Source organism: Micromesistius poutassou, assembly GCF_964030765.1.
Source record: "Micromesistius poutassou genome assembly, chromosome: 6".
Lineage (NCBI taxonomy): Eukaryota > Metazoa > Chordata > Actinopteri > Gadiformes > Gadidae > Micromesistius > Micromesistius poutassou.
Window position 1 is genome coordinate 5,272,871 of NC_140276.1, and position 15,215 is coordinate 5,288,085.

The 15,215-nt window shown below is 48.0% G+C and overlaps 1 protein-coding gene across 1 annotated transcript in view; it reads right to left on the reverse strand.

Annotated features, from left to right (window-relative positions):
* Nucleotides 1-530: 530 nt before the first annotated feature.
* abcb7 (ATP-binding cassette, sub-family B (MDR/TAP), member 7) overlaps nucleotides 531-15,215 on the reverse strand; it is a 23,679-nt gene continuing 8,994 nt past the window's right edge. The window contains exons 6-14 of the mRNA XM_084469112.1: nucleotides 15,096-15,209; nucleotides 12,471-12,645; nucleotides 11,941-12,098; nucleotides 9,695-9,858; nucleotides 7,765-7,894; nucleotides 6,877-7,048; nucleotides 5,210-5,313; nucleotides 3,926-4,033; nucleotides 531-2,283 (exon numbers count right to left, since the gene is read on the reverse strand). Coding sequence (XP_084325238.1) covers nucleotides 2,053-2,283; nucleotides 3,926-4,033; nucleotides 5,210-5,313; nucleotides 6,877-7,048; nucleotides 7,765-7,894; nucleotides 9,695-9,858; nucleotides 11,941-12,098; nucleotides 12,471-12,645; nucleotides 15,096-15,209 — 1,356 coding nt within the window. The 3' untranslated portion in view covers nucleotides 531-2,052. The remainder of the gene's footprint in view (nucleotides 2,284-3,925; nucleotides 4,034-5,209; nucleotides 5,314-6,876; nucleotides 7,049-7,764; nucleotides 7,895-9,694; nucleotides 9,859-11,940; nucleotides 12,099-12,470; nucleotides 12,646-15,095; nucleotides 15,210-15,215) is intronic.

Sequence of the window (15,215 nt, forward strand, 5' to 3'; positions counted from 1 at the left end):
TGCACAGGTAGTCCATTTCCTATGTTCAAATTAACTAAAAGGCAATGTAATCATAATATTCAACAGTAACATAAAAGAAAACCAACATATGAAAAAAAAGAAAAAAAACGTCTCTCAGTGAATTATACCCTTTGCATAATTAGCAAGATAAGCCGTTAGGGGGAAAGTAGTTGGACATTGTAGCGTCTCACTAATGAATTGACTGGTAATCTCTTCCTAGGTTAGATTAGACAGACGTCATTAACATCAAGTCATCACCCGAGACATGGTGCATGAAAGGACACCCGGTCCAGCCGCTAATCAGCCGGTCGGTTTCCTTTCAGCCAGAGACCCAACCAAATCCACTTTCATCCGTCGCTCCCTCTGGAAGGTGCTGCTGGGGGCGGCTTGATGAAGCCAGCCTTTTGTCTCGTCTGTCCATGCCTTTTGGTTGATGTTGTCCATCGAGGGCTTAATGGCCTGCTGTACACGTCGATAACTTTGTGTTTCTTTTTCAATTGTAAAGAAATACCAACACAACGAAATAATTTAAAACACTTTTTTTATTTAGACACCAGCAGTGATGAATTGCATAATAAAGAGGGGGGGAAAAAACTACCAGTTTTGTATTATTGGTTATGATGTCGTTAAATTTTACTTTGATTGCATCGGATGGGAATTCCACAGCTGTACAACACCAAATGTTTGTCCAAACCAGATAAATAAAGCCTCATTAACCGAGGCAATAATAATAATAAAAAAATGTACACATTCCTCGGCCCTTACGTGAACATAAGGGTGAACGTTTGTACAATACAGGAAGTTGTCTTAGAAAACAAATCGTGACGTCACAGCGCTCAAACATCTCGACTCGCCGATTCCGACCATCCCCGTTATATTATACAATACTTTCAAATGGTGCCGTGTTATTGTTGCCTCAATGCTTGGCGTTTCTAAAAATGGAGCCCGCTACTCTCAAAATACTGTGCTGTGCTGCCATTACTTGTCTCCAGGCGTCACTTGTATGTGACTGCAGCACATACACTGCCAGCTCCCTTTGGAGACGTTTCACACCTCAATAAATTCCACTTGTTACACGTTGTCATAAACCTAAGAACGGTTTTAAACTGCCAAGAAGACAATTTTTTCTGAAAAAACATCTGCCTGTAAACAACAGAGTGTACATTTATTACACCCCCCCCCCACACACCCTACCCTACCACCCACGCCTCCCAATTTCAATACATACGTATTCTTAAAAAAAAAAAAAAAAAAAAAAAAAAAAAAAATCACATGAAAAAATGCACAGAAAAAAAAAAAAAAAAAAAGATTTGAGTCAACATGAGCAGTGTGTGAAAATAAAGGCATTTATCTCAATAATTACATGTGCTCTCATCTGTTATGATGAGCGGTGTCATCGAACCTGATGGTGACAAAGAATCCAACAAAAACCTACCATGTTGACCAACAGATGCCGAGCACCCATATACACGTATTCATATACATCATCTCCTATAGTTGGCTTCCGCTGAGGCTTCAACTGTCGCGTCAGCCACGTCTCCTGGCCCCCCGCCCGGGATGGGTCCTGCTCCCCAGGCTTCCTCTCCACGCCAGGGATGGAAGGGTTAAAGAGGAGGGCGAGGGGCCGAGAGATGGAGAGATGGATGGAGGGAGGGAGGGAGGGAGGGAGGGAGGGAGGGAGAGAGGGGGACAAGGAGCCCCCACCCTTCAACTGCCGGTAAGAAGGGGGCTTCTACATTTGCAGACCATCTGAAGGAAGAGGAGGAGGAGGAGGAGGAGGTGGTGGAAGAAGAAGAGCTGGAGTTCACTCCATGGGAGGGTTTCAATTCATGGGAAGCTGAAGTTCCACACGCCCATTCCAAGACAACGTATCGCTACTTTCTTGAACCAAAAAATGGTTGCGTTTGTTATTCTAGAATCGTGGCGTTAACCAACAGCAGGGCTTCAATAATAGTGGGGGGGGGGGGGGGGGGGGGGGGGGGGAAGCACCGAGACGGCGGCTTGGGACGTTGCGCGGCGGCACATCACATGGAAACCCTCCCACGGCTGCTCTCAGCAGGTGCAGTTCCCGCAGCCCTTCACGCTGTTGACAATCTCCTCCTGCAGCTTCTTGCGCTCCTCCTCCTTGGGGTTGATCCGCTCGGCCGGCAGCTCCTCGCCGGTGCCCGCCCCGCCGCCGGCGCCGCTCAGCATCTTGCTGTTCTGCGTGTTCCACAGGTCTGCGTACAGGCCGCCCGGCGTGGCCACCAGCGCCTGGTGGCTCCCCCGCTCCGCCACCTTACCCTGGAGGAGCACGTGGGGGGAACAGTGACGCCAACGCAAAGGGAAACACGACAACCGCCGGAGAAAGATGGAGAGCTCGTCCGGAGTGCGTTTGAGACTGACTCTCTCTCTCTCTCTCTCTCTCTCTCTCTCTCTGAATATTAGAATGCATAGCATGTGGCTGATGGCGACCGCGGAGCATCGCCACACTCTGCCTCCCAGAGAGCTCCCCATCAGCTAGCCCTGCCGCCTCCCCAACAACTGTTCACTTCCCACCGCAAAACAACACACACACACACACACACACACAAACACAGACAGGCCTCCCTCCCACACAGTCAACATGAATAAATCACCCCAGCTCCCCCCACCCACCCACCCACCCACCTACCCAGGAGCACATGCAGAGGTGTTGGCATGGGCTTTGGCTGGGCGAGTGAGCGTGCGTTCGTGCGTGAGGAGGCAGAGAGCGAGAGAGAGAGACAGATACAGAGAGAGTGAGAGAGAGGCAGAGAGAGAGAGAGAGAGAGGCAGAGAGAGAGAGAGAGAGATGAGCACGTGACTGGCTTCTACTAGTTATTTTAATGAGCACCCCCAGGCAGTCCTCCGCTGATGACACCAGCGAATGCCATAGCGACATCACAAGCAAACATGCCTTCTCGCCGCAACCCCTCTGATCCCCACCATCTGACGCCGCAGCCACGGGCGCGGAGCAAAGAAAGAAAAAAAAAAAAAAGAGAGAAAAGACACAGAGAACACGGCCTCCCGTTCCGCGGGAGGACACCAACGCCTCTCGCGTCACCTCCCGACACCGCCATGGACGGCGAAACCACGTCGCACCTGGATGGCGCCACGGCACCGCTCGGTCTAAAACAGCCTAAGCTGTCACAGTTGATGCTCGTCCTAATTACGCGCGGCCCCCCCCCCGTTACCTTACCGTGTGTATAAAAGAAAAGAAAAAAAAAACTATCGCTCAGTACGGTGCACTTGTGCCCTAGCCCTACCTGGCTGTGTTTAGCATCAGAACACCCCCGGTTAGCCACGGTCGGGAAAACAAGGGTAAAAAAAAAAAAAAAAAAAAAAGCAAGCTTGAATGGAGCCGTCCATTGAGAGACTATTTTAGCCCAGGACAAGGCCTCTCTCTCATGTCTGGGAAGCTGGCCCATACATGATTAGTCATGGCGACAAACAAGACTCGGGCCATCTGACAAAAACAACTCGCAAGAGTGCGCTAATGAGCACTTACGGAGGAAAAAAAAAATAATAAAAGCGCCATACATTTGTTTCTATGGGCGCGCGCGCGCTGCCCCCTGTAGTCGCCGGTCGTGCTTTAATGAGAAGAGCATGACGGACCACCTCACACGGACGGGGGAGGGGGGTGAAAGGTAGATGAAGGAGATGCGAGCGCTGGGAAGCAAATGGCTCTGCCTACGAGGCCCGCCGTGCACCGGGGGTCAGCCGGTGTCCGGGTCGCCACGGCGATACAATTTAATTGGGCCTGGTAATTAACATGACGCACTGTTAACACCCGGCGTGGTGGACGCTCTCGTAATTAGCTGCAGGAACCCATGTGAATGAGGCCCTTTCTCTGGAAAGGACCGAAAATAACAACCGTTTCAACCGGGGTCTGCGGAGGATCAGATATAACACGCTCCTTTCTTACCTGACTGAGTACGATAATCTCATCAGCATCTACGATGGTGGAAAGCCTGTGGGCTATGAACATGGAGGTCCTGTCCTTCACCATCTCCTTCATTGAATTGAGAATGTTCTGCAAGAACACGCACGCACGCACACACACACACACACACACAGAGAACATTATTATCAGCATAGTCAAATATTCCATGGCATCAAGGAAATATGAATAGCATTAACAACATTGTTTTACAATTACAGTTTCCAAAAGTAAATGCGGGTATGACATGAATGACAGTATATATATGAAACCTAATTCCAGCCAGCATCAAGTTTCAGCCAATGCTAAGCCAACGCAATGCGGCTCAGCAATATCTCACATGTTTGTTTACCTGCCTTTGCATTACGAGCATATGAAATGATGCATATTAAATGATGCGTATGACGTCGCAGAGAAAGCTGACACCAAGGACAGCGCTGGGTATTCATAAATAACCATATATAAATCAAAATTATGGAACGGATAGAAAGGATCAACTCATGTCTGCTACTGCCCTTTCTGAACCTAAAAAGCTGGAACTGGCTGTCCTTCTCCTTGTTCATTTTCAATACTCCTAAAGAGACTTGCAAAGTGAAAGGCGAAAAACAAACCAGCAATGGGCTAGGACGGCAACAGAGAAAAGGAAGGTGATCAGTGATCATGCGTGAGTGAGTGGGTGGGTGAGTGCAGGTTGTGTCCACACGGAGACGTGACACAAAAACACACACTCAACCGACCTCTCATAGTTAATTTCCGACTCCTCCCACCGGTCATAGCGCGACAAAAGGAGCACTGCGATCTGAGCGGAATGATTGCATAGCTACCTGGATAACCTAGTGACAGCTATTCAAGGGCACTCGCGCATGCTAAGACCATGTCCCAATTCTCCCCCTTCTCCTAGATTTGAGCCATAACCCTAGATTTTGCACGTTCCCGCGAAGGGGTAGTGTGTCCCAATACTTGGGGGAGCAAGGAGGAGTGCTGTTTTTCCCTTAAAATCAACCCTTGAACGCTAGCCAGCTCGGGAGCGGACTTGCAGCTAAGGGCACTCAAAGCAAGTGTTCAATGTTCTTGTTAAGGGGAGAGAAATGGGACTGGGCCTAAGTGTGAACATGAGCCCAGTTGATTGAGCGCACATGCGCTCCTGGTCGCACGGTGGTCTTCATGCGGTCAAGGGGGGGGGGCACGCCGTGAGTAGGGGGGCCTTTTCTACACGGGGGACGTTGTCTACATGGGGGGGGGGGGGGGGATACAATTCGGACGGCTCACCTCTTCTGTGATGGAATCCAAGGAGGACGTGGCCTCGTCGTACAACAGGATGGGAGGCTGCTTGAGGATGGCACGGGCGATGGCTACCCGCTGCTTCTCCCCTCCTGGAGAAAACCCAACAGACGACCCCAGGAAGAAAAAACAACATCAACAACAACAACAACAACAACAACGTCATCCACACACAAGCATCCGAGAGATGCGTGCGTGCGTGCGTGCGATGCATCCCATCGGCCCAGTTTAACATTAACCAACACAGCCGCACAACAAACATAATTTCTGCCAGGGGCCTTGGACCGGAAGCACTCACTCGATTGTGAAGGGGAAATTGTAGTGCGGGCACATGTGAATTTTCATAGCGGCGCTCCGACAGGGCCTTTATGGCAGGCAGTCCTTTCAAAGCAACTGGTGTTCAGCGGTTATAAATACCAGCAGCAGCAGCAGCAGAGAAGGGAGCAGAGGTGAAAGCCTTGGAGCACTTGCACCCTTCCCCTCCCTCCCCCAAACGCTGCCCGATGCACACTCTGGCAGCAGTCACACACACAGGCAGCGAAATTAATGAGAATGTAGTCACCTCTTTATTTAACTCTCTCCCCTCCGTCTCTATCCCTCTCTCTCTCTCTCTCTCTCTCTCTTTCTCTCTCCATCGCCTGCGCACCAGCTCACGCCGCATGAAGGCAATCATGCTGCCAGTAATTGCGCAGAGTTGAATGTTGACTTGAATGACATTTAGCATTCGGACTAAATAAGTTATGCAAGGGTTGCTATGAGCCAAATTATTAAATGGTCGTCTCTTATCAGTTCAGATTCATTAGGGGTTCATTTTCCCATCAGGCGTCACGGTGGCGGCCCACGCGTCCGAGCGAAGCAGGAGAAAAACCCAGCAGGGCCGGTGCCAAATCAGCTTTTGAGTATCTTTTTCCATTTAAGGAACATCTGTTAACCGGGCACAATAATAATTTGGTCCACTTAAATGGAAAATTAAAAGGAAAAATAATATATAACTTTTGAAGCCACCGCAGCCAATAGTCTTATTTAAAATGAATTTACATTTTTACTAATGGACACTACACATTCCTAAATGTGCATGAATATAGTAATCATAAATATGGCGTTTTTGATTAGATGAGTCGTCGTATTACTGAACCATTAGGGGAACATTAGCGTTGTGTCACAGACTAGGGCTGCGATCTAGCTTGATAGATCTCTCCTCTATTGAAATGTCCCCTCTCTTGCCGTACATACACTCGCACAATTTCTTTGGTGCGCTGCTCCTGCTTTCGTTGTTAAATAGCCACTTTCACCATAACAAGACAATTTCCCTTTTTCGTCACATCAATTTACAGTCACATTTGTTAAAAGCGACTTGGGGGCCATGGAGAAACCAGTGAAAATACAACCGCGTGTGTGTGACTGCATGCGTGTGTGTCTGTGAGAGCATCAAGTGTGTGGGAGCGTGTGTGTGTGTGTGTGTGTGTGTGCACGTGTGTGTGTGCTGCACACGCTGGGCTCGAAACAAAGCTCAGTTTAATAAACCCTGTCATATCCCTCCCCTCCCCACCACCCCACCCTCCCCACCCCGCCTCAGAGGGATCTTCACAGCGGCAGCAGAGAGCGTTGAGCGATCCCCATGACGATGCAGCGCCGCCGTCGTCGTCAGCTCGTACCCGATAGTTTGAGTCCCCTCTCGCCGACCTGCGTGTCGTAGCCGTGGGGCATCTTGAGGATGGCGTCGTGCAGGCCCGCCAGCCGCGCCACTTGGTACACGTCCTCCCGCGAGGCGTTGATGTTGCCGTACAGCAGGTTGTAGTAGATGGTGTTGTGGAACAGCACGGCGTCCTGCCAGCACACACACCGGCGCCAAAAAAAATAAAAGAGAGAAATAAAAATAATTTTAGACAATCGCTTCACTGTGGCGGCCGACAGCCACCGAGGCGAAACAAAACCACACAACGGGACGGCGCTCGGGGAAAAACAAAATGCCATGAGCAGTTCACCTGCCATCTGTTCGGATCACGTCGTGGGCTGAGTGCAATGAATGCGTTGCAGGGTGTTGTGACTTTGGCTTTACACTGTTCTACGCTGCCCCCTTGTTGCTTATATATTTAGATAGAGTCTGTTGCCCGGCCCTCATGGGTTTACAAGCCGCCAAAATGTGTGTCGGACCTTTCATTACATTTAATTTCATTACATTTCAATAAAAAATTATCTCACAGCTCTGTCCTCAGCAGAATATTCAGCCGTCCCTCAAAAGCATGTCAAATCAAATCTGCTAAAAAAAAAAAGCTTTCAATCCCAAAGCATAACTGAAGTACCTCATGATCATCCAGCCAAAATGAATCAATATAAATAAAGTTTATGTCTGTAAAAGTTACTTTCCTCATCTCATTGTAATACAATTACGGTTAAACTACAGTGACATATACATTTCATATCGCTGGTGGAGACACAGCTGCCAGCAGTGAACTTCTATATGAATATATGCACATCCCAACCAAAACACATATGAATTGAATCTCTAGCCCCGGTTGGTGCAGTAAGCCTCCTCCACAAACCTGTGGCACAACCCCCAGAGCCCTCCGCAGGCTGTCCAGGCTGACGTCCCGGATGTTCTGGCCCCCGATGTAGATGTTCCCCTGCTGGGGCTCGTAGAAGCGGAACAGCAGTCGCACGATGGTGCTCTTCCTGCGTGAAGAGAGACAAAATGTTGGCCTCGGCGATCGACCTGTGTAGGGGCGCGGTCTAGGATGCTGTCAAGAGAACGGACTAATAATAATAATAATAATAATAATAATAATAATAAAAATAAAATACATTTTATTTCAGGGCGCCTTTCACAACCTGTAAGGCGCCCTCTAAAGGTCACCTTACAGTTTAGACAAGCAAATACAATTTAAAGGTCCCATGGCATGCTATTTTATGGATGCTTGAATATAGGTATTAGTGGGCCCCTAATACAGTACTTGAAGACGTTCAAGAAATTCAGCCTTGGTGCAGAGTTACAGCCACTACAAGCCAGTCCCACAATGAGCTCTCCACAAACGCGCCGTTTTTAGAGGCGGGTCAAGGTGGAGGGTGGGGGTGTGGCCCTGAGCAACTTGCGGCCACGGTACCATGCGCTAGTGTTTACAGTGGAACACTGAACACTCCGGGTGCTCCGGCAGGAGTCCTGGAGCTCTATATCTAAATAATATCATATTATATTTAGATATCTATATAATATAATATATATTATCATGGTCAAAAGCTGTTTGCGCCTCTCATATTATGAATCTCAAACGACTGCGTCGGGTTCTCAGACACCTCTTCCACTGGTACTTCCACGTCAATATTAAGTACAGACTGAACCGCGAAGAAGGGGATTGTTGCCCGGGGTTGTCTGCGTCGGGTTGGTTGACAAGGAATTGGGAACCGCGACATGGAGGAGAAAAGGATTGTTGCCCAGGATTGTCCGTCGGAGCCCCGCTGCCCGCTGAACGCTGGCCACCCAGCCCCGCTGCCGCGACAGCGGTGCTCCGACGAACAATCCTGGGCAACAATCCTTTTCTCCTCCATGTTGCAGTTCCCAATTCCTTCTCAACCAACCAGACGCTAGGGCTGCTCGATTAAAAGAAAATCTAAAAAAAATCGAATTCATTTATTCAGAATTTCTCTCCAAAAAAAACACTTTTTAAATGAGAACTTTGAAATTTCCCCTTAAAAAAATACACAAAATGGTCAAATAGAAAATAAAGTCCAGATATGAATCCAGCTGTTCTGCAATTTCTATAAAAAAAATTAAAATAAATAAAATAAATAAAAAATAAAAAATATCGTTTCAACTCGATTATATTAGTTTGGTGATTATTTCACTCTGAAATCGAAATTGCGATCAAAATTTGATTAATCGCCCAGCTCTACCCGATGCAGTCTAGTCTTTTTACCAAATGGGAGCTTTATGCAAGCTTGCGTTATTGTGTTGTGTGTTATGCGCCACAACACCAACAGCAGAACGGTTATCCAAATAACAAAGAACACTTGCATTACAGTGTGTATATTCACACACACACACACCTGTGGCGCTCGCACGGTCCTAGCTCATTGTCTCATTGGCGGGCCAAATTCTCTGGGCGGGGCAAGCAGAGAAAGGGGAGGTAACCTGGTCCCGTATGACGTCATACAGGACCGGAAGCCAAATCGAAGCATTTCAGCGATCCTTTTTTCAAAGACGGAGTAAAAAATAAACAATGCAACGTATTCATTCAATTGGCTGGTGGGTGGAGTTAAGTGGGATAGGCCAGTCGGAGCAGGGGAGTTTGGATGGCAGATTTAAAGGTACGGATGGACAGCGGGAGAGAGTTCCAGAGGCGAGCGAGGGGACTGGTGGAACACCAAACAACAACAACCACCACAACATGGGTGGGACGACCGGCTCTGCAGAACAACCACCACCACCACCGCAACACTGGTGGGAGGACAGGCTCTCCGGGCACCCAGATCACCTACCCTGACCCGCTGCCGCCGACGATGGCCACCTTCTTCCCCGCGGGCACGTCAAAGGACACGCCCGTCAGCACCTTCTGGCCGTCCAGGTACTCGAAGTACACGTCCTCGAAGCGGATGGTGGCGTCCTGAGGCTCGACCGCCAGCACCGGGGCCAGATCACGCTCCTGTGGAGGAAGATAGGGGTGGAGGGGTCACAAACACACAAACACACACACACGCACACACACACACACACACACACAGGGAAGAGTTTGGTTCACCGCTACGATGGCTTTCCTTTCACCTCTGCTACGCGTTAGCCCCTCCCCTCTGAGTGTGATGCAAGGTATGTGCAAACGACACACACACACGCCGCATAGGATTAAAATATGCCCCCCCCCCCCCCTCGTCCACCACTCAACTCAACACCCCCCGTGACAATTGTGTAGAACAGACCATTTAAAGGGACCACGTTCCTGAGTGGGAGTCATCGCTCCTTTGTTGTCGTACCTAAAAAGGATTGCTGTTTTTTTTCAGACCGCCGACGACAGCGACGCTGACCTTGCCTGCGAGTCGCCCTGCGTCTATACTAATAGCAACATAATCACCCACTATGCCCCCCCCCCCGCCCCTCCCCCACAGGCAATGAATATAGATGATAACACTCGGTTCATTTGTATAAACAGATGTTAATTCCACACAACAAAATGGAAAAGAGGAGGGATGTGGGGGAGGGGGTTGGAGGGGGGGGGAGAGTTAGGAAGTGTGGGAGGAAGGTGTGTGACTGTGGCAAAATCAAATAACATTTTCACTGAGCGGTTTTAATGGAGGAGGGGTGGGGTGGGTGGGTTTCATCTGCATAAAAAAAAAAAAAAGGGGGTGACTTGGTGAGAGAGAGAGAGAGAGAGAGAGAGAGAGAGAGAGAGAGAGAGAGAGAGAGACTGTTAAACTGTGTTCAAGCAGTAATGGGTTGCCAGGCAGTGCCATCCCACAGGGAGAGACAATGGAGAGGAGCATTAGTGATGAGTGAAAATAACTGGGCAGATTCATTTTCCTACTGTAATTACAGGCTGGGAATAGGAGTGGCATCCATATTGTTAAGCAGCCAGACCGACATTCGCCCTTAAGTGCGCTTGTGTGACACGAAGATGCGCGGTCTTGCGTTGTAAAAATGGCCTTCATTTTCAGTATTTCATGTTTGCGGGCAAAAACATGTATAGCATGTATAACACATAGCATTTAAGGGATAGTGCCAAATCGAGATCAGTTAACAAATATAAGTAGATCTGTCTCTTGGCCTGTCTCTCTTCCCTAAAAACAAACAGAAACCTATGAGCTTGTTTATACAGGGACAAATTTTCATCAATCCCATCCCAAAGCCCTCTTTATTTCCTTTTCAATGCAATCCAGATTGAATACTCGGGGGAATGCTGTCAGATCCCGCAGGTAACAGCACACCACATCAACCCAAAATCCCTTGCAAAACACTTTTTTTGTGGATCGCTTTCAAGCACTGCCAAATGCACCCTGAAAAAAACTCAATATTGTGCTTAATTATCTACATTTACAAAAAAGACTGATAACAGGCAGTGATAATATGCAGATCCAAAATGATATTTGTCCAATCAAAATGATATAAAAAAAAAGGAGCGCACAGCTGTAGCCAGCACACAGTGAGGACGAGACGTCCTCACTAATTTCCTTTTTCTACCATCACATAAAAGGGCATCTCGCATTCCCAAATATTGACCGCAGTTCGAATATTCCTGCTCTACTCATATCTCAAACCCCATACACAGTTTCCAATAAACTACGAGCCTTCGTAATCTTGATCGTGACAATGTGTTGGACTCCAGGGCTCAAGTGATATTAATTGCCAGGTGGACTAGGGAATCTCACACCCGCGACACAGCACCCGCTTCCTCCTTCCCCCCAGTCAAACCTGTACATTTTCATCACACTTCTTAAGTGGCAGCAGTCATCTCCGCAGCGCTCGCTGTCCTCATTAAGAGACCATTGAGTCACATGCTTCATTAACACGAATGAACGAGGCGATACGGAAATAAGGACGTTAAGGACTCTCTGAGCGAGGGCGAGAGCATCAGATGCGGCGCTTTCAAGTTTTCTACCCTCAATAGTTCTCCAGGTCCATAGACCCTGAATCCTTGCCAATGAGTTATTGTATAAAAGCTTGTGAATAAATGTTTGAAAAGCATGGCTGGTGTTTAAGAAAGGGGGCCAAGTACAAGCTGCGGCGAGGACATTACCTTGATCTTGGGGTCGACACTGAGCAGGGTGAAGAGGGTGTGCATGTCTATGAGCGCCTGCCTGGTCTCTCGGTACACGGTGCCCAGGAAGTTGAGGGGAAGGGAGAGCTGGAACAGCAGGCCGTTCACCATGACCAGGTCTCCCACCGTCATCGTACCTGCCACAAAAACACCACAGATGAATCGGTGAGTCATGGGTTTAAAAAAGAAGCAGGGGGCTGGGTTCATGGAACAGTTTGCACGTTGGCTATGGAGCAAATCAGTAGTGACAAGGCACGGGCATTTGACAAGGCTGAATCTTAATCGAGGTACACCTCCATTTCACGTTTTCTGCAAAGGACTCAGTTACATGGCATCCATGTTACTTTGTTATTTCGGCAAAACAAAATGAACGCACCCAAAACGCAGTACTTTGCCTTCTTTCCTCCGACCCTATTTTAGCTGTAACACCATGCAAATATATTCCGTTTTTTTTTTTTTTTTAATCTCTCAATTTCCATGCTACCGTGCTCCCATTTCAAAAACCTCACCTGCCATGATGCCCTTGCTGGCTAGCACCATGATGCCGGTCAGGCCGACGCTGAAGATGGCGCTCTGGCCGAAGTTGAGCAGCGCCAGCGTGCTGGTGGTCTTCAGTGACGACGACTCGTAGGTCTTCAGGTAGTTGTCGTAGCGCTCTGCCTCGTACTTTTCGTTGTTGAAGTACTGGGGGTCGGAGTCGGAGAGCGAGTGGAGAAGATACGGGGTTTGACGGGGTAGAAGGGCAGATAGGGAGAGATGGGGAGAGTAGAGAAGAGACGGGTTTGATTGGGTAGAAGGGCGGGTAGGGAGTGATGCGGAGAGACAGACATAAGGAGTGTGGCGAAGGTGATATGATGGCGGGATCAAAGTGCTGCATCAAGGCAGTCCCCTTAACACAACCTGCCTCAGAGCTACATTACCGTTCTGAAACCTAACAGTCTGCTGAAGCCCTTGTTTTGTACTGATCTATAAAATAAGATCCCTTGATAGCTCTGCCAGACTAAACTTTGTAAAGGAAACATTAGATTGATCTGTGATTATCGTACAGCTGAACGAGCGGTATATAAATATAGTGTGTGCGAGCACAAGAAAGAGTGTGTTTAATGATTACCGAATCCCTACAAAGCCGCTTATATCCGTGATCTTCATCTGCAGGGCTTGCATCCCTAAGTGAATGAGCATGGGCTTGCTTAAATAAATCCAAAATAGGCTTTCAATGTGGAAACGAGGCAGAAATATGTATTTATTCATAAGCAAATGTGTTAGTTTGAGTAACTTGGTACTAAAACCCAGTTTAAATGCCTCGACAGACCGTAAGAAAGTGCCCTTGCTGAAATCTCTTGGCAATAAGTAAAAACATTGCAGCCTTGCATTCCATAGAAAACAACAGGGCCTGTGACAAAGAAAATACGAAAAAACCCTCCAAGTTTAAGGCTAAATCCACAAAAACCACACCGCGACGAAGATGGCACTTAACCTTTGCCTGCTCGTTGTCCAATAGTTTTTGTTAAGGGTGTGTGATGTTGATTCTATTGCTCCAACTAAGTGGGCACTCCTTCACGCTGGCCAATGAGTGCAGCCGTTGAGGATTCTGTTGTCATCTATGCACGGGAAACATATGGAAGAAGTAGAGGTGTGTGTGTGTGTGTGTGTGTGTGTGTGTGTGTGTGTGTGTGTGTGTGTGTGTGTGTGTGTGTGTCGTGCTCAGAATGTCAGCCAGGGCCTTTTGTGGAAGTGGAACGGATTTCTGAGTGGGCGGGGATCTAATTACATATGCACACTCAGTGCTCACAGTGATGCTAAATCCAGCCGCATTGACACAGATGACAAAGAATACCACAAAAACAAAACATTAAGGGAAGAGCAGGACACAAAAAAAAAAAGGCAGAATGCGGCAGAGGAAATAACGTGGCTACCAAAATATATCTGCAGGAACCACTAAAGGGATGAAAAGCTCAGGGAGAGATGGGGATGGGTTCTGTGCACACCCGGGCTACATGAGACATGGCTTAACAAAAAAGACAGGGAGGATCCCACTCAGAAGGTGTGTGTCACCATCTCGCACGGCACTTCCGAAGGAACGACTCCAGATCAGCGGGTAACGCCAGTCACAATTAAAAAAGCTCCACGCGGTCAAACTTGACACAGAGTGTCGGTCTACAGGCATAATCAAGAAATTGAATAAAGGATGATGACAATAATACCCGATAATGAGGCCAAAAGACCATGTAGAAAACGGCCTCCATTTGAATAATAAACAAAGAAGAATTAGGGATTTTCTCAAGGAGTTAGACGGTGGGAGAGCAAAAACAAAGAGAGGGCTTTTTTAATCAAATTAATTAAAAGACACATTTTGCCAGGGGTAATCATGCTAATGAAACACAGCACTATCGGAGACAGATTCTGCATGTAAATATTTGTTCACATCATTGTGCCGTGGCTTATATGTGGAGAGGACCAAAAAAAAACACTAGGGTGAGACAAAAAGGGAAGGGGTGACGAAATAGGGGTGAGAAAGAAGAGGGGCTTATGGGAGGGGGATGGTAGTTTAAGGCGGGGTGATAATGAAAAGACTTTGCCATTGCGTTTCGTTGCATAATGTGACTGCACATGTGACTGCAAAGGTTCCTTTGCAGTGCCTTATACATCCACTAGTTGCCACAAGCATACGTCATATATCTTATCAATTTGAAACGACGGATTACATATGCGTTTTTCAGGTTGCCCATTGACCCAGTGGCGTGATATAGTTAAACCCATAAAAGAGTCTGCGGTCACACCGTGATATCAACGCATCCTATCAAAAAGGGTTACACAAGCCAGCCCTGACGCATACGATTGCTTTGGCATAAAACCAACCAACAATAACTACTTTAAAATAACCACAGGGCCCCGACTGTCTCAAAACATCCAAACAATAGGATTCCCCGCGTGTGCCACCCAGCACTTGGCAAGGAAATCTAACAGAAGCAAAAATACACCCAGATGCATGCAAATTGGCCTCAATGGTAATGGTGCATAGATGTGCTTGGCTGCGTGAATTTCTTCCTTAAAGGTCGGTGATGGAGGTGTGGTGCGCTCGCTCGGTGGTGGAGGAAAAAAAAAAAAAAACACTGTTTTGAGGCTGTTCTCACCTTGACGGTCTCGTAGTTGAGCAGAGAGTCGATGGCAGCATTGCCTGCCTCATTGTCTGCCTTGTTCATCTCTATCCGGAAGCGGGTCCTGGGAGCAGAGACCGTGGGAGGCCGTTAACA